The 19800-nt window shown below is 35.8% G+C and overlaps 1 protein-coding gene across 8 annotated transcripts in view; it reads right to left on the bottom strand.

Moving 5' to 3' along the window:
* LOC122010015 (protein CHROMATIN REMODELING 20-like) overlaps window positions 1-19732 on the bottom strand; it is an 82409-nt gene extending 62677 nt beyond the window's left edge. For 2 of the 8 annotated variants that reach the window (XR_006119768.1, XM_042566359.1), the window contains exons 1-9: window positions 19446-19732; window positions 17076-17136; window positions 15877-16302; window positions 13268-13330; window positions 13095-13190; window positions 12918-13010; window positions 1478-1668; window positions 1167-1407; window positions 16-120 (exon numbers count right to left, since the gene is read on the bottom strand). Coding sequence is in view for 7 of the 8 variants with exons in the window: in XM_042566359.1 (XP_042422293.1) it covers window positions 16-120; window positions 1167-1407; window positions 1478-1668; window positions 12918-13010; window positions 13095-13190; window positions 13268-13330; window positions 15877-16215 (1128 nt within the window). In the remaining variant the exon portion in view is untranslated. Of the gene's footprint in view, window positions 1-15; window positions 121-1166; window positions 1408-1477; window positions 1669-6424; window positions 6500-12917; window positions 13011-13094; window positions 13191-13267; window positions 13331-15876; window positions 16303-17025; window positions 17137-18446; window positions 18586-19445 lie in introns of those variants that run through there. The other 6 variants (XM_042566361.1, XM_042566358.1, XM_042566362.1 and 3 more) reach the window with 6 other exon arrangements.
* Between the last annotated feature and the right edge of the window lie 68 nt (window positions 19733-19800).

Raw genomic sequence — 19800 nt, 5'->3', positions numbered from 1 at the left:
AAAATGGCACCACACCTTTCTGTAGTTTCTCTTTTGTTCTTCCGAAAATCCGATCTCCTTTTCATTTTGGATTGCTTCAGCGTACAATGGATTACCTTCAATTTCACCAATCTCCTCTACCTATGAAAGGCCAAAACAGAAATAGCTGATTGAGATGCAAGCGTTTGGGACGGAAAAAATAAAAATAAAAAAGTAAAGCATGCTTCCGAGGAGACAACTGCAAATTGAAACAAAAAAAAATGTCAAACTTCAAAATGGCATAGCCAAGCATTATGGAAGAGAAGAGTGTGTTTTAGAAGCATAACATACTAGGCACTCCTTGAATAATAAGGCTAGCAAACATCTATCGGTCATTGGCATCACCATATGTGCACACTGAGTACTCCTTGAATAAAGAAAAAACTAACAGAAACTAGTTAATATCAATGTATCACCAACATCAGTTACGCCCCAGCTATTTGGTGTTGATTTCATGAACTTTATCACTAGATCTATGAAGCTCTATGCAAGGGTATATCACAAGTCACATCACTTAGGAGCGACAGCCTAACCTTGTAATTAAAAAGATCAAGATTTATGTTGCATAGCTTATTAATTTTAACATTGCTTATCTATACTTAACCCCAACTCTCTGGTTTATTGTACGCAACATTTGCAAGAGGTTGTTTCTAAGACTCGAGCATATGACCTAGAGGTCACACGACAACAACTTGATCATTGCACCAAGGCTCCCCTTCTACCTTTTGAGTAAATGAAAACGATAAAACCAGAAAACTTTCACTATCAACATTCAACAGAAACTTGGTTCACCAGTCTAGCCAATATGCAGAAAATGAACTTACCAATAAGCTTACAAGGAAAAGCATTAAAAACAGAAAAATGGAGCGTAAAATGTCATGTATAATCATTTGTGTAGCGCATGATACATGCATATTTTACTCATTCCTCAACTTCCTGTCAAGCTTCACTTTTCTCAAATTCTGAAACTACTACTTTATTTTCATAATGTATGTATCTCATCACTATCTCCAACCTCCAAAGAAATAGGAAATTATGCAAGAGAATTCTGACTGATTCAGAAAGGAAAATATATTTTGCATGGAAGCATCGAATGAGAATGCACGAATCTGGAGTATAAGGTTTAACACACAGGTGAGAATTTGTACCTCATTAACTCCAGGCAAATTAAGTCCTAAATTTGCAGCTTGTTGAGGAGTACTAGCCAGGTAAACAGCTGCCCAATTATTGCTAAGTGAGTTAATGTCTGACCACTGATTAGAATGAATAATCTCATCAAATGTATGCCAATCTTGCTCAGAATATTCCCTGAAGTTGTCACTGTCCTTGACAGAAAGATTTTTGGCTAAATAGCCACCAGAGCCTATCTCATAGACGCGGCCATGTTTCCTAGTAGAATAATACTTTAAGTTAATTTAGCAACTTGCAACATGAAGAAGCACAAAGAATTAAGTCTCACCTCCTTACAGGTTGATGGGATTGTAGATAATGTTCAGCATCTCTAATTGATTGGTTAAGTTCAGCAGGTGCCTGAGTACCGACCCAGTGAGCTCGTTTCCTCCAAGCTTCAGTTCTACAGCAATCTGGAACTTGACTCTCTATATATTTGTAAAGACTTGGAAGCTCAATTCCTGCTCCATCAAGTTGTTCCTGTTACAGGAACATATTCTAAAGAGCTAACTAGATGCATGACAAACATAAAGAGTGGTGGAATTGAAATCAGAGTTCCAACAATCACAATTCAGAAATTCTAAAACTGTCAAGACCTTTGCGGCATGAACTCCAAGAAAGATCTGATTAACTGATATCAAGTTATCATCAAATCACTAAGGAAACTTGATTTAAATTGTCATTAAAACAAAAGTAACAGAATTATCAGCAATCTGATCATTGACATTTTTATATTACCAAAGTGCAAAGTTCAAAATTACTTAGCTTCTAAAAAGGAAGTGGTTGCTGCTAAAGTCAATCCCGAATAGAAATAGAAAGGGAAAACTGCCACCACAACTAGAGTTATGAGAGATAATTGGAAATATTCGGTATTTCCCAACCATAAACACAAGAAGACACAATTTTGATGGAAATAACAAGTAACCATTAATGGTTTATGTTATTTCCATGTACGAACATTATATTTATTGGAAGACAAGATTGCTTTCATTACAGTGATTGATAGAATGTCTTGTGCAGGGGCATGGCATCCAATCCTCAGTCAGGTCTGCCCACTAATAGCATAGGGTGGATCAGCACTAATTATTGTTATGCTTCAAATCTATACTGGACCAATAGCATAAATTGAGCCAGTATGACAATTTACCAAGTTGTACTGTACTACAACAACAACAACCAAGTTTTATCCCATTAGGTGGGATCAGCTATATAGATCCTTCTACGCTAATGAGTTTTATCCCCTACTATATCATCATTTATATTTAAATAAATTTTATCTTATTTTATTGTTATTAATCAAATTTTCTTTGATCCCCATTTGATGTACACATCTCTCATAGTTTCACATCGCCTAACTAGAGCATCTATTATTCATCTACATACATGTTCGTATAATCTTAAATGTATCTCCCAATTTTTCCTCAATAGGTGCAACCCGACTTACTCTCTAATATTTTTATTTCTTATCTTGTTCATCCTTGTATGTCCGCACATCCAACTTAACATTCTCATTTCTAAAATTTTCATCTTCTACTAATGTGCTTAAGGCATGCCCAACATTCAGTTCCATATAACATAATATGTCTAGCTATTATTTTATAAAATTTTCCTTTTAGTCGTAAAGGTATTTTACAATCACAGAGAAAATTACACACTCTCCTCCATTTCAACAATCATGCTTGTATTCTATGTAAGACATCTCTCAATCCTCAGTCCTTTTGTAAAAATAATCTTAAATAGTTAAAGCTATCCGTTACAGATAACTCGTCATCTCTTATCTTAACAATTGTCTTATTACGTCTAATATTACTAAACTTAAATTCAATATATTATGTCTTTACTCTACTAAACTCAAAACCTTTCACTTCTAACTTTTTCCGCCATGATTAGAGTTTAGCATCTACTCTATCTCAACTACTAAAACAATATTATATATAAACAACAAGCACCATGGTACCATATATTGGATGTGTCCTGAATTTGCCAATGATTAGTGTACAAAGATAAAAACTTAGAATTAATTTTTGATGTAATCTTATTCTTAATGAAAATATTTTGGTTAATCCGTTATGTTGTTCACCTAAATCTTCATTAAAATGTTAATAAAAATACATCTTCCATTGCCCTTTTATTTCCTCATTATTCAATAGTACCATGTTGTATTCATCTTTAATATATTTTATTTGGATGATATCTCTTATCTTCCTCTCTCTCACTTTAGCTATTCTATAAATATCCTTTTATCCTTCTTTTGTTTCTAATTTTATCCCATGTCATATTCAAGTCATCGTGTATTTCTCCTAATACATGTTCTTCTGCCATTTTCTTAAATATATTTTGTTTTTCATCCTTTAACTTCCATCATTTAATTTTAGGAGTCATGCACATTTGTCTTCTATTAGTACTATATTTGAGACTCATATCTAACACTACTATCTATGTTGGGTAGATAAGTTTTCTCCGAGAATGACCTTACGATCTTTACAAATCTTTGTCCTACTTCCTAACCATAAGAAAGTTAATTTGTAATTTATTATTTCCACTTTTGAACGTGACCAAGTGTTCTCTTTTCTTGAAAAAGCGTATTTGCTTATTAGTATAAGGTCGTATGCTATCACAAAATCCAATATAATTTTCCTTTCTTCATTTCTTGTTTCAAACCCATAACACCCCTATGCACCCTATCATACTCTTCATTTTTCACTTCAACATGCCTAATAGAGTCAGAGAAATATTTATAAAGATAATAGATCTGCTCAAAGGTAGGGGAACATAACAAATTGTTACATACCTATCCTTTGTTAGATCATTATACCAGTTGAAATTAAAGCCATATTGGCCTAACTCTGATCAATTAATAGAATTTGAAACTCACTAAGGTTGGCATGCTTCCTATTGGAGCTATTATGAGTCATTAAGTTAATGGAGTAGCTATATGTGGTGGGTTTAGTCTCACATTCGGATGTTTTAGATTTATTGTTTATGTTGTGCCTTATATATACCATGAAACAATTGTTCCTCAAGAGAACAATCAATTTAATATAATTCTCCAGACTTACCATGGTATGTAGAACACTGGTTTAGCATAGGAGTTTTAAAAAGTAATCCCCTTGGAGGGAACCGTCGATTTCAAAGTGATCGAGACAGCCTTTCCATCCAGTCATGTTTCTTTCCTACTTCTGCTCATTCTTGCCCAATTCAGTAGTTTGCTGTTTGTCTAACTTTTGCTCAGATCTTCCACCAAATTGTATGCCATATAGGCGAACTACTTCATTCTGTAGAAGGGTGCTATCTCCTTGCTTATTGGAGAAAGGCCATAGAGAGCATCATGAATCATCTATGTCTCAACCACTTGTGCCTCTTTCTCTTGCCATGACTTGTCTTTGTCTAGCAAGTTCAGCCTGTGTGTCTGGTTCATTTGAGAAACAAGGAGTTCAGGATCATCGTCCTCCAGATCTAGCTAAAGACATTGTCGCATGTGCTCATCTCCTTAGTTGGTTTGTGATTATTCTACCAACAGAAAATTGCACATTCTTCCACGCTTTCTCAACTCAAAATCTAGCACAAAGTAATAAATGAGTCTTCTTCTAGCTTGATCCCAGATTTGTGACCACAACATGTTCTTCTAGGACAGATCTACATGTTGATACAATGGACTTCTCAACGAATAAATTACCAAATAGAAAATTTATTAATTCAAAAGATAAATTACAAAGGGAGAGTTAAGGTTTTTTAAAGGTTTTATCCAAGTAAACTTAGAAAACAAAATAAAGTCAATGACGTAAGAAATACCCACTTACCTAATCTGACTTGATAACTTAGGAAACAAATTGTCTACACATCTTGCAGATATAAGATACTATCAAAACAACCCTAATACAAAAACTCTTTCTCCGACTATTAATGACTCTAGAAACAAATTAACACCCATAATTAATTCCAAAATTGCATCATTCTCCCCCACAGATTCTCACCCACCAAGAAGATTTCAACTCATACTCATTCGAGCGGGAGATTAAAGGCTCAATTAAGCTTTAAGTCATCAAGAATAGGTACATAGCAGTGATTTGTAGTGCATCTGAAGTCAAGAGCAAGTTTTGAAGTTCATCCTTTGTGATCCAAGCATCATTAATATCTAGAAGCCCTTTCAAAAGTTAGGTATCTTCAGTTACTTCTATGTGGAGCTATGATTGTTTGTGTATCAACAATGCCTTTAATCCAAGGGGACAACTAACTGTAGAAGAAAGTGTAGGTACTGAAGCCACTAGAGCATGGCCTATAACTAAATCAACAAACAATAAAAGGTTTGAATGTCACTCAATATAATTAATTGAAAATTTTAGTAATGCTTAAAAAACAAGTCAATAAATTTCATGAGCATTGGTATCAATCTTTCTCACACTATAGAAAGAATCAGAGGATCAAAATCAGTGGATCATGAGTGAAGTTTCTTAAACGAATTTTTAAGGCAACATTCAGACAAATATGAATAAGAAGATACTCACCTTTCCGTGATGAGTATGAGTGTTGCCCCTATGGTATTATAGTGATTTTGAACAATACTTCTTGGCAGCTCCTACAAACTTGACTTCAAAAGGTTGTGCTAAATCGGTTGGAGTCAGGTTAAACTAATCAAAGTAGTCTTCTATCTCAGTTAACCAATTGGAAATGCAGTAGGGTACACCATAAAGTTAGGTGCTTCAATTTTGACCAGACAAATAACATCTCCCAACTCATGCATAAGTCTAAAGTGGGTATCATGCTAAGGGAGGAGATCCTCTTCAAAAGTAAAATATTGATCACGTTGAATATTATTCATAGGTGAAGTTGGTGGAGTTAAATGAGATGATGGCTCCACTATTTCAAGACTCTTTTCTTTGGTCAATTTTCTAAGTATTTCCATGGCATATTGTTTGAATTGTTCGAGATCTTCATTTGTAAGATCTCAAACTCGTCTTCCATGCTATCACACCAAGAATCTACATATTTTACAACAGGAATTCCTCTTGTCGTGACTAATGTAAGTCATCAAGTAAAGAAGAATATAACACAGAATAATGAACTTGAATTAAGTAATTAATTAAAATAAAGGATCATATAACAAGGAAACACAATAACCAAAACAATTAGGGCAAGCATGCGTGGACAAAAGTAGAATTGTGAGAAAGCTAGGTCTATGTGCAAATTAACAAACCAAGTTAAACAAAGTAAATTTCAAGTGAGGAATGAATATTACCAAATTGATGTGAGCTTTTTCCCCAAAGAATTTGCAAAACATGGTCCTCAAAGAAGCAGAGTCTCATTGTACAATCTGCTCAGACACTCCTTACTCATTAGTGTAACAAAAAAAGCTTTTGCCCCTTCTTACATGGACTAAATAAATTGATCCCTAATTGCGATCCAAACTCAATCTTCATGTGGACAAAGCCGGTAAAGCCACAGTTCGCACTAGCCAACAGGCATTGGAGATCAAAAGGGCAAGGCGTCATTGCATAGCTATCCAGCATCGCAACAGCAGACAGAGGATAAGGACAATGCGTTTAGTGTAGGGAGCCAAAAATGGTGACAACAAGCAAAATCAAGCGGAAATGGAGGTCGCAAGGTGAGGTCACAAAGTCACAATAATCCATGTAAGTGGAGAATATGATGCTTGGTTGGTGGTGTTAGCTGATGTCGGGCATCCAGAGGAAGCAAACACTACAGACAACATGAGAGCAAGAAACAATAATAGGCAATTTTGTAGGTCACATCATCAGATGTTGATGCTACGAGGGTGGTCAACGACGTAGATTGTGGAACATGATTGGTGTTGGAGGATATTGTTGGGTGTCTATGATCGCAACGGTCTGCATCAATTGGTGATGAATGCAATGGTCACAAGATAAGCAGCAAAGGTTGATGGTGAGGTTGCATCGTTGGATGTTGATGTAATAGGGAGAGCGATCAAACCATGTTGATCACGGGGCTTAGTTGGAGTTGGGATGTTGTTGGGTGTCCTGTCATGAGGTCGACATCAGTTATGATTGCAATCGTTGGCATCAATCAGTGATTGGCGCAGTGGTTATGAGGCGAGCAGTGATAGTTGATGGTGAAGTCACATGGTGGGATGCAGCAGTAGCAATTAGTGAGTTTGCAGGGACATGGAGGAATAAGCACAACTACAGCTTCTCAAGAGCAAAGTTGAAGGAGGCGAGTCAAGGCTATAAGGAGATGAGTAGAGGCTATAAAGAGATGATCCAAGGCTATAAGGAGACAAATCAAGGCAACAAGGATGAGCAAAAACTATATCAAAATTGAACCATTTGGCTTTCACTCTACTACCACTTTACATAGCACAAGAAAATGAACATGAAACACCAAGCACTTTGGTTTATAAATTCTATTAAAATATTGCGGTCGAAATGATACATATTGATAGCACTTTGGCTAAGCCGTGAATGTTGCACTGATTAGCAAGAGAATAAACACGAAGCGACGAAGACTGACTTAGGGCTTGGATGTTTCGATTCTGCAAAGAGAATGTATGTTAAGGATTTATGATTTTAATTATATAAAGGTGGTTTTGCCCTTTAGTATCAAATGGCAATTGAAGGATATTCTTCAAAAAAAATGTAGCTTTAAGAGTTTTGCCAACCTAGTCAATGTGTCATTTTGAAAAAAAAAAATAATTAGTTTACCCGTTCAATTGCACATCTGATCCACTCATGCAACTAGACGAATAAGGAGCTAGGTCTCATCTTTCCCAATCTAACTGGTCGGTTCATTCCACATTTCATAACTAAATGGGTAAGAAATGTCCGCTTACCTAATACAACTCAAATAACTTAGGAAACAAATTTAGGCATATAAAATACTTCCAAAACAACCCTAACACTAAAAGTTTCTCCTAAATTGAAGAGATTATCAAATAACTGTAGAACAAAATTAAAACCCATATTTCATTCCAAATTTGCACCACATGTATTCTCACTTCCAAACTATAGTTGCACGACTCCATGCGTCTCCACGTGTCGTCTAGTCCCTCACTACTTGTATCCTCTAGGCACACTAGAAAAAGATTAATATCCTTGGAAACAACAATGTTTCTACTAAAATCATCGATATCTTTTGAACAAGAATGCCTCAAAAGCCATCTGGTTGGTATGCTATAATTTTTTAGAGTAATCCAGGTATCTGGGCTTCGCCTGACCAGCCTTCCCCCCATTCGCTTGTCGGGTAAATCCGAAGCATCGCTTACGCATAATCAGAAGCCAACCTCTAGAATCATTCCCATTGAGATTCGAACTCTGGACATCTTATAGGCAATTGATATATATGTGTACATATTTATAATGTCCATAGAATATCCTTTTCTAATTATTGCTTGCCGGGTAAATCCGAAGCATCGCTTATGCATACTCAGAAGCCAACCTCTAGAATCATTACCATTGAGATTCGAACTCTGGTCCTCTTGTAGGCAATTGATATATATGTGCACATATTTATAATGTCCATAGAATATCCTTTTCTAATTACTGCTTGCCGAGTAAATCTGAAGCATCGCTTACGCATACTCAGAAGCCAACCTCTAGAATCATTCCTATTGAGATTCGAACTCTGGTCCTCTTATAGGCAATTGATATATATGTGCACATATTTATAATGTCCATAGAATATCCTTTTCTAATTATTGATAATTATGAATAATCTCTCTTTTAAGCGAAAATTTATTGGGAGCTATTGGCAAGATAGCAAATCTTAAAATAAATCGAGACTAAATTGGCAACAATGTTATAAATGGCGCTTAAGGCACCTAGGCAGGAGGCAGACCTCACCCGTCTCGCTTTTGTCGGAGGCGGCCTTTTAAGGCAAGGTCAAACATGTAGGTTAAAAAAACCTTCGTTACTTTGATATCAAAAAAACTCACCTCCTTCCCCTTCCGTCTTGCAACAGCTGCCGCCATGTCGTCATCGATCATCGTCTGTTGCCGTCATTAGGTCAGCCTTTCAAAAAACCTAATTTCGATTTTGAAGTTTCGACTTCTTTTAGAGGTTCGCGCGACGGACGCCTCACCTGACCCGGGCACTGCGACATGTCACCCCAGCATGGCGATGGGCCCAACGCATCACCCAAGCCCGACAACGGGTCTTGCAAGGCGTCCGTCGCGCGAGCCTCCAAAGAAACAAAGCCTTCGAAATCAAAACTAGGTTTTTCCTTTTTTTAAACTTAGGTTTAATCAAATACTTTATATTAATAATTTAAACTTCTAATTATGATTGGGATAATTTAAATAGACTTAATTAAAACTTAATTAAATTATCTTATTTATTTAATATATATATATATATATATATATATATTTAAATATTTATATTAAATTTTTTATTATAAGTTATATATTTTATAGTAAATTTTTGTCCTAGCTTCTAATTTTTTATCTTTTATTTAATTATTGAAGATTAATGATGGAAAATGATAAACAACCGGAGGTAGAATTGAAGCGGAAGTCTAGTGATATTGATTGGGATTATGAGGTTTTGTATTGCAAAGAAAAAGAGATTGGATCAAATGTAAATTATGTAAGAGGCTTATTACGGGGGGAGTTTATCGGATGAAGCATCATATTGCAAGTATTGTAGGACAAGTTGAAGCATATCCTAAAGCATCTGATGAAGACAAAAAAGAATAAGAGCTTATCTTGAAAATAACTAGAATAAGAAGAGAAAAGGTGGAAGAAATAAAAGAAGAGAGGGTGGAAGTAAATATAGGTGTTGATGTAAGGAATGAAGACTCTCAAGTGGAAGGAGATTCTTCTAAAAAGAAGTCAAAGCACCCCGGGTCTATTGAAAAGTGGACATCCGCAATCGATCCAACAAAGACAAGACAACAAAACATAAATGATGCAATAAGTTAAAGTTCACAAATGATGTGCATGTGTAGATGAATTAAAAGATTAGTTCTGTTTAGTCTAGTCATTGCTGACTTATTATATTGGATTGAAACTTTGAATTTTAAACTTGACTTTTGGTATAAATAGTGATACTACTTTTTTTATTATTAACATGGTATAAATTTTTATTAATTATCTTGTTAGTTACATTTAGGTGATGTTTGGTTCTTTCCTAGGAATCGGAATAGGAATCATAGAATTGTGAAATGAAAATGGGTATAAGCATGGATATCACTATTAAACCCTGTGTTTGGTTAGTTAAATATTTTCTATCGGAATAAACTAAAAAAAAAAAATTTACCTTAGAGAAAAAAATAAATGTGAGAGAAAGTTGGATGTGAGAGAAACATATGATGAAAGAGAAAATGTGATGTAAAAGAATGAGAGAGAAAATGTGATATGAGAAAATAAAAAAAAAGAGTATGATGAGAGAGGATAAGGAGAGAGAAAATGTGATGAGAGCGCGATGGGAGAGAATGAAGAGAGAGAAAGTATGATAAGAGAAAATGAGGAGAGAGAGTGTGTGATGGGAGAGATTGAGAGAGAACATTATGAGAGAGAAAGTGTAATGAGAGAAAAATAAAGAGAGTGATGGAAGAGAAAGCATGATGAGAGAGGATGAGGAGAAAGAAAGTGTGATAAGGGAGAACGTGTGATGAGAAAGAATGAAGAGAGAGTGTGATGAGAGAAAATAAGGAGAGAAAGTCTATGATGGGAGAGATTGAGGAGAGAGAAAATATGATAAAAGATAATGTGTAATGATAGAATGAGGAGAGAGAAAGTATGATGAGAGAGAATAAGAAAAGAGAAAATGATATGAAAGAAAAATTGAACAAATATATTAAGAGTATTTTCATCCAAAACTTAATTCTCATTCTCATTCTCATCAAAACCCAAGGGAGGAGGTGGGTTTCATCAATACCCAAGTTTTTGGATTTCATTCCAAAATTTTAAATTCATTCCTATCAACCAAACACAAGATTTGAAAATGAATCCATTCTCTCATTCTCAAACACCTAAACCAAACCTCACCTTATATATTTGTTTGTACTTTATATAAATTGTATTATATTGTAGGAACTTATTTATGCATAAATATCATAAAAAATAGCCATGTAGGAAGTTTTTTGTATTGTAGGAACTCTAAAAAAAAATTCAACCGCCTAGGCGGCCAAGGCGGTAGGCGGTCATCGTCCCGCCACCATCTACCGCCTTTTACAACACTGGTTGGCACAATGAACTTTAAAATGACATTCAACAAAAGCTAGAACAACATATGTGCAAATTTCAGTAAATCACTACACATCTAATATTAAACTCGATGACAATATTTGAGGTTTAAAGTTTCAGTCCCTGCACCTGAAACAAGCAGCACTCACAGAAATAAAAGTAAAACCATGTTGAGATGTAAGTAGTAGACCAGATGTGGCAATTGTATAACTGAGTAGAGGAAAATGGCATGGATTAAAATCTCATTTTGAGTCAGTTGTCATGAGCAAAAATTCTCATCCCATCAGCCAACTAGCATGCAAAATTGCTCGAGACAACAAGAACATCAAATCCAACACAGCAAAAGATTCTACCAGAGTTAGTGAAACTTCAACGATGCAAAGTCTCAGCAAGCTTCCACTATGTGATGCGAGATCAGCAAAGCTTCTATGGCTTGATCGAGGCGAGCTATTTCAGAAGACCACAAATGACACAAGTCCTCTACAGTCAGTAAAACTTCTGTGACATGGTGAGAGGCCAACAAAGTTTGTGAGACGTGGTGACAGGTCAGCCAAGTTATTGTGATGTGGTGAGAGGTCAATGAAGCTTCCACGATGTGGTGAGAAATCAGTAAAGCTTCCTTGACATGGTAAGAGGCCACAAAGCTTCAGCAAGGCACAGCCAGGTGGGCGATAAAGGCAGGATGCTTGATTACGCCCCATAGAGGCGTTGGCGATGATGTAAGGTGTTTTATGTGATGCATTTCATTTGTGCTAAGCCTAGAGAATTGGTACATAAACTCATCTAAGGTATTTCTTCCGTCTATACGTCAACAAGCAAAGTTTTTCATGATTGATGCATGGTTTGCTATATGTGAAGTTTCCATGATCAATGCTGTTGTGTTTAACCTAGGAAGCTCACTCTTTCCCTCTCCTCTGCTCATTTACCCTTCTTCTCCTCTTCTAATATTCAGTACACCCACCAATAATGGCATGCACCAACAATAGCATGTCTGGCACATCTTGTTTCATACAAGGACTAGAATCTCCAGTATGAAATGAAATTTCAAACATTGAAAAATACGAAGGTTGAATGTACAATGAGATTTCAAACCTTGGAAAATGGACAAAGGTTGAGTGTGCAATCCTAGCAACTTGGGTGCGTGGACCCTTAAGAGTAAAATTATTGAATTTTAAAAGCAGCAAATGTGGAGGAACTTCAAAAGGACCCATAGCTATCCACCTCCCCTAATTCTTCTTAGTATTCCTTATTCTCCCTTGGTGTTGATCAGCACAATCTCATAGCAACCACAGTATGAACAACATAGAAATGGTTTTAGTCCAGCCAGGCACCAAAACTAGCACCAAATGGAAACCTCAAACATTGAGGTGACTAATATTATAGCAGGTAGAAGTCATCCTTAGGGAGCATGGAATAACAAAGAAGAGAGAAGAATAAATTATTCAATCTTTGGGAAGAAGATATTGTCAGTTAAAATAAACATCCTATATAAAGATGATAACTGCTAATCAAGTATGATGAAGAGTTTACAGCACCTCCCTAAGCAGTGTAACGTATAGGGAGAACTTACCAACAATATAGCACTTTGAGTCTCTAAATTGTCAAGAGTATCTGTCCACATTTCTACAAGTACTTTCATTTCCTTTGATACAGCCAATTCTAACTGAAGAGAAAGAGAAACATCATTAACTGCTAAAAAAACAAGAGACTTAGTGCAATTCCAAACAAGAAGCAAAAAGGAAACTACCTCATCTCCATGGAGATTTTCAGCTAGCTCAGCTCTTACTTCACTTTCCACATTAGCTAGTGACTCATGTTCAAGTGATTCTTGTGCTTCTGCAGCCTAAAAAAAGCATTGGTTGGTACCAGACCTGATAGGATGGAAAAGAACATTAGGAAAAGTAGGCAAACAATGCATACCTTACTCTCAACTTCAAGAAACTCTGCAATAAGTTCTTCAATTTCAGCATCAGTTAAAGGTGCCTATAAAACATTTCCATCATCTGATTATTTGTTGAAGAAAAACAAAAAAAAATCATATTGGCAAACGATCTTAATATGAGAAATGAATAGATATGAACTAATCAGACACAAAAAGGATAGTTTTTTTTAGTAATTTGAGCTTCTTGACAATTTAAAGGATGCAACAAAATAGGTGATTGGTCTTTCTAGACGACAAGAGGAACCAAAGGAACAGGATGCATTGAAAGGGTCAATAAACTACATGGTAAGTATTATCTGGACCTATGAATATGAAAACTTTTAGTATAAGCATGTATCTGTTACATTGTGATGTCAAAGAGACAATTTGTGATGAAACAGGGGAAAATTGCATGGACCAACAACTAACCAGCCAGTTTGTGTTTGTGATTGTATTGGCTCGTACAATGTCTAGTGTTTGAAATTTTAATCTACTGCAGAACTCAAGGATTCATTAAACAAATACAATACTGGTATCATATTGTAGATCTCATTCCTGCAACAAAAAAAAACTGATAAAAACAAATAAAAAGATAAATAAAATCAGTTTTATACTGTAATGTATAGACATTATATTAATGTTCATTAAAGAACACATAAATGGATTGACTCCCTACAAGTCCACATTTCGACTAGTCAATCACAATTGTACAAGGGATATACAGTAGGAGGTTTAAAAACATCTGTGTTGGTGTAATCAATGCCCTCCTTAAGTTTGTAGTTTTGTTGTTTGAGAAAAGATTTAAGTTAGAGGTTATTGTGAATACCGATATGATGTATTAAGTTTGTAACTGCAGATTACTCATAGATATTTCAGGTACAATAAAGAAAATCCAGGTAGATGCTTGGCAAATTGAAGTCCCAGCATATCGAGGGTGGCAAGTTGCTTGACAAACAAAGAAGACTTGGAAGCAAAACTTTTTAGTACATGCCCTAGAGGAGGATCCTCATGGCATTTAACTTTGGTAAAGGTGAAGTTGAGTGTACTTGTATAAAAGGTTATTTGTGAAACTAGACTTACGCACGGATTAGACCTTAGAAGTGGTCTAAGTTGAAAAGAGAATAAAATGTCTGTGTTCGTCTCTGTTTGAAAAAAGTACAGCCAACTAGTCAATCGACTAGTGCATGAGCAGTTGACTAATAGTGGATTCATCCAACTAAAGCATGCTTACTTTGTTACAAGGTTGATGATCTCAAAGCTTCTGCAAACTAAAGAATGCCTACTTTGTTACAAGGTTGATGATTTCAAAGCTTTTGCAAGTCTAGTCAACAACTGATGGCAGATTAAGTAGACTAAAAAAAACACAACGAAATGATTATTTTGCTACAACAATTTTTGGTCTAAAAGCTTCAAAAAATTTAGTTGGCTATAGCAAACTCAATCAATTGGAGCTCCAGTTGAAGGTGGTATAAACATGACTGATGGCAGACTCAATCATTAGAGCTACCAGTAGAATTGGTATGAACACAATAATAATCGACTAGAAGCTTGAAGTAGTCAACTATATTCACACTGGGAAAACAAAATGAAGTTTGAATGAAGGTCAGTTAATGGCTAATAAATATGGGAAAAGGAGCAACGAGAGTCTAACAAAAAATGCTCAGAGTCTTTATTTTGTCTCAGCTATCTTGTGATTTCACTTGTTCTATTTTTGTCTTTCCTTTGTGTCAGTTTTCTTTTGTAAGAGGAGATTATAAGAGGTTTCTCCACCTCCAAAGGTGTTGAGAAAAAGAAAATATAGTGGTTCTCGAGGAGTGACTCACCCAAAAATAATTGGCTATGGAATAAAAGTTAGGGATTCCAATGCAATAAAGTTTTCCATCTCAACATTCCTCATCATCTTTATTTTGTATTTTTTTTTCCACGACTAACAATAAGTGTAGACAAACAAACATTCAACTATTCACCCACCCCCTCTAGCCCCACCTTTCAGTCCTACATATCGTACTGTACTGATTTGTTGAGGGATTGATTTGGGGACAAATGTGTAGTTTTAATATATGTTCCAACTTGTTAGAGCCTACGAACATGATTACATTCCTCAACATAAATAACAATCACTCAGCTTAATCATAACTAATGCACAAGAATTAGCTTATCTGGAACAATCACTATCATATTGCCCTTTATATCAATCCATCTTGCAAGAAAATCCAGATTGGAATAACTGCATAACCAAGTATCATCACAAGGCCAACTCATACTTAGAAAGTTGTTATTGAGAATGAAAAGGAATTGTCAAAATTTAGCTGAGTAAAAAAAAGTTATTGAACCAACATATCCCGACCAAATTGAACTGACAGAATGGTTATAATAGATTAGACAAGAGTGTAAAAGAAAATAAGAGAGACAGTAAAAGAAGAGTGAAAAGGTTTGAAATTTTACAATATTTATTGTTCATAGTGCATGCAAGAAAAAAAATATTTATACGTGCATGTGGAAAAAGTCAAAGTGTAGTGTTGTTTTAAGTCAGAATGTAAATGCAGAAAAAAGAAATCTAAGATAAGATAAAATGAACTAGTGATTGGCAGTAAGCAACATCACTCACCTCAGATTTTGGTTCACAATCATTGTCAGAGGCTGATGTTATCTCATTATCTGAGCCATCAAGAAGCATTTCAAAGGAGACATTTTCATCATCCTCATCACTGTAGTCCTCAGCAATCACATCTGCCTCTGGTTCAATATGAACTTTTGACTCAATGCTATTATCATCTTTTCCATGTTTCACAGCATCAAGACCTCCCTTTCCTTTCTCTCCTTGATGAATATTGTCATCTTTTGCCTTTTCCTCATGTTCATTGATTATGTCTTCTGGATCATTTTCTTCTATTATTATTACTTCCACTTTCCTCAGTTCTGTTTCTTTTTCTATAAGGTCATCCATCTTCGTATTTTACTTTCACTTCAGTATGGCATTAATCATTCATTCTGGTAATTCATCCTTATTTTACCTAAAAAAATGTGCACCATGCTACAAAATACAAAATGATAAATTAATAACTCTCAGACAAAGCTATGGATATTAGAACTATAATCCTATCAACACAAACTTTCAATAATATACCAGAAACCTAAATTTGAAAAATAATAATAATAATAAGCTACAATTCATAAGTATATAGTTCTAACATGTTGATACAGTTTCACTATGCAAAATCTAAACTTTGATTAAAGTGATATTAAGCCCAATTCAGTTGAACATCATGCAAAATATAACATGAAAACAAGATATCAACAAAAATCAACTCAATTAGTGAGTTAACTCATCTAAACTGCATCAAAAGAAACAGTGTAATATTCTCAATTTCCGTACATATAAGAATCAAATATTATATTTATGTAAACATTTAATAGATATGTAAATTTTAGCATAGCCAAAGATGCACGAAGCTTCCCCAAAACAAATTCTACTGTCAGTAAAATACATGCAACTTTGCCAATCTTGCTAAATATATTTGCTTCTGGTGTTCTTATTGCACTTACTGAAGGGGAAATTGGAAAATAAAATCAAATGAAAAAGAATCAAGCAAATGGGAGGAAAACTGTGCAACATTGCTATATAAGATCGATCAAAAATTGTTATGAGGTTAGGGAGCAATCTTTTGTGTCCATAACTTTTTAAACATTTAGGAATGCATGTATCGGCAAAAAAAAAACATCCATGCAATCATTTCTATTGATTTCAATTTCATACCATTCTTCATACAATCACTTGCTCATTGGATAGAGGACTAAGACACACACCTCATGTCATTACAAATACTCCTAAGATAGCTTATCAGCTTCTAATCTCAGACGCTAGTACCTGTCAGAGATAATACCAGTGAGCCTACTTAAATGCAAAAATGGCAAATCATGGATTCAATGATAGCGATGGTAATCTGATTAATCATGTTAAGTATTTATACAACAAAGTAGACAAGATTTCTAAAGATAAGTGATTAGCATATACTTCCAATTGTGTTGTAGATATTATTATTCTCAAGGAATCCATAAGTCCAAAAAGTTGAAAGAATAATAAACCAGACCAAAAAGGTTCTAATTCTATTAGAGAATATTTCAAAAATTACTATCATTGGTAATGTATAAGTGAAGGCAACGTAACACAAAGTTTGGGATACAATGGAATATAACAAACTAGAATGATTTGTACTAGATGATAAACCTTATCTAAATCAAGGTTGAGCAATGGTTGCCCGTTTCACCTTACATCTTCATTTTATGTATTGAAAAGCTTTCCCAAATCTTAAAGAGAAAGTTGGAATGGCATGGCATTAAGCTTAGGAAATGTAGCCATACTATCTCTCATTTTTTTCACAGACAATCTTTTTGTTGTTGGTTTTTGCCAAGGCTACATGATCCCAAATGAACATCATCATTAAGGTGCTCGGGTTATTTTCTGCATCAACGGAGCAGAAGTTGGGCAAGAAGAAATCTGCAATACTCTTCTCTAGAAATGCCTCACCTCCATCCAGTAAAGAATTGAAGTGGCTTTAGGTTTCAAAGCTACGGCTTGCATTGGTAAATATCTAGGGTTCAAACTGGTTGTTAGCAGGTACTAAGGAATACCTCTTAGAAGTTATTGGAAAAAAAACAAAGAGGAAACTCTCAGGTTGGATTGGGTGTACACTTTCAATGGCGAGTCACATCTAACACAACCATTCCTTACTGCTATTCTGACATATCACTTTCAGGTGTTCAAATTTCCTACATATGTATTTGATGAATTGGAGAAATTATGCAGATCCTTAATCTGGGGAAGAAAAATCCATCTAATACAGTGGGATGAGCTTACTATGCTAAAAATTTTAGGCACCCTTGTGATTCAGAAAATAGAAGCTGCAAACTAGCCTCTTCTTGGCAAACTATGAGCAAGTTTTATTTCCTGGGGCAAAACCTCTATGGGTAAAACTTCTTGAGGATAAATATAGGAAAGTAGGTCATAACAAGCTTTCTTATACTTACAAGGCATCTGATTCTCATGTAAGGCGAGTAATATGCCAAACATGGCATTCTATTAAAGACGATTTCGCTTCAAGGTGAGAATGGGCATCACTCCAACCTTTGGTAAGACACCTAGATGAATACACAGCAAAATCTGGATAATTTTCTTACTCATTTGTAATGCCTTGCAGCATTAATCGATGGCCAGAGCTTCTTCAAGTGGCTCTTCATGGAGATTCTAGATTTAATGTCGGTGTCTCTAGCTCAGCATTGCCGCAACTCGCATCCTCCCAGCTTTCGGTACCTTGCACTGGAGACAAGGAATATGAGTGCTTTCTCATAATGTTTAATACCAATATGCCCTATAATTTCTTGACTAATTTTCCCCGTACTCCACGTTCACGCCAATCGCTGCTATCTAGAAGATAATTGGTACATTCTAGGCCCCTCAAAAGTTTGTGTTTTTCTCTGGAAAGATGCTCATGATGGATTGCTAACAGGGATGCAAAAGGTCAAAAGCAACTTAACAGACAAAGGTCTTTGTAGATTTTGCAAGGACCATGATGAAGACATCCTACATGTTCTTAGAAACAGCTCACTAGTAAAATCGATGTGGGTCAATTTCCAAAAGTAATGTGGAACCCAATTCCTTTGTATCACGACTTTATCACAAGAGCTGCCTGAAAGGGAACTGGCCTGTTGTTCTCCGCCAAGAGCGGGTATCCTCAGGCACAACACAGACGCTTCCTCTCCTCCTTTCAGGACATTATAAGAGACAGCGAGAGTGATAGGTGAGCAGAATCGGGCGCTCAATGAGTCCGATGATGGTTCTGGAAGCAGAACCAGCGAAGTCCAAATGGGCTTGTATCTTGCTCGGAACACCTAATCTTAGAAGCAATTCCCTACAAACCTACAAGAGTATCCTGGATATTGGGGGAAAATCTCCAGAAGGAGCGGAGCGTGAAAGCATCCCATTGTCCACGCTGTGCCGACTCCACTGCAGATTGGTTAGCGAAGGAAGCATCCTGTTATTTGTTCATCGCAACCTCATGGGTATGGGCTTTTCTTCAAGAAGACCAGTATCATATGTTTGATTAGTTTGTTAAATTGAATAAATGGCCTACGAGAGGGAGGAAAAAAGAAGCAATAATAAGAAATAACAAGAAGCACCTTAGAAATTGATGTACGAGTATGGAGGAATTGCCCGTTACTCCAACTTCCACCGTCGCTGTGCCCTAAATCGTGTTGCTCCGAGACAAATGGAGGACGATCGAGAGAATGTAGCGAATGCAAACCCTAACAGAGCGGAGAACGTGGCGGATGGATCGGACTTCAGCACGGTCCCTGCCGATCTGCAGTCGCCCGACGGATTCCTCCAACAGGCGAGCAAATTTCGCGCGAACTAGGGTTTATTTTGTCGTCGCCTTCTACTATCTCTTTACCATATTTTCCGGCCTATATCAAAGTGTCTATATGGAGAGCAGATTTACTGCACCACTTTTGCAGATTTACTGTACCATTTTTT

The sequence above is a fragment of the Zingiber officinale genome, chromosome 8A, assembly GCF_018446385.1.
Source record: "Zingiber officinale cultivar Zhangliang chromosome 8A, Zo_v1.1, whole genome shotgun sequence".
Classification (NCBI taxonomy): Eukaryota; Viridiplantae; Streptophyta; class Magnoliopsida; order Zingiberales; family Zingiberaceae; genus Zingiber; species Zingiber officinale.
This window is presented reverse-complemented; position numbering and strand designations above follow the sequence as displayed.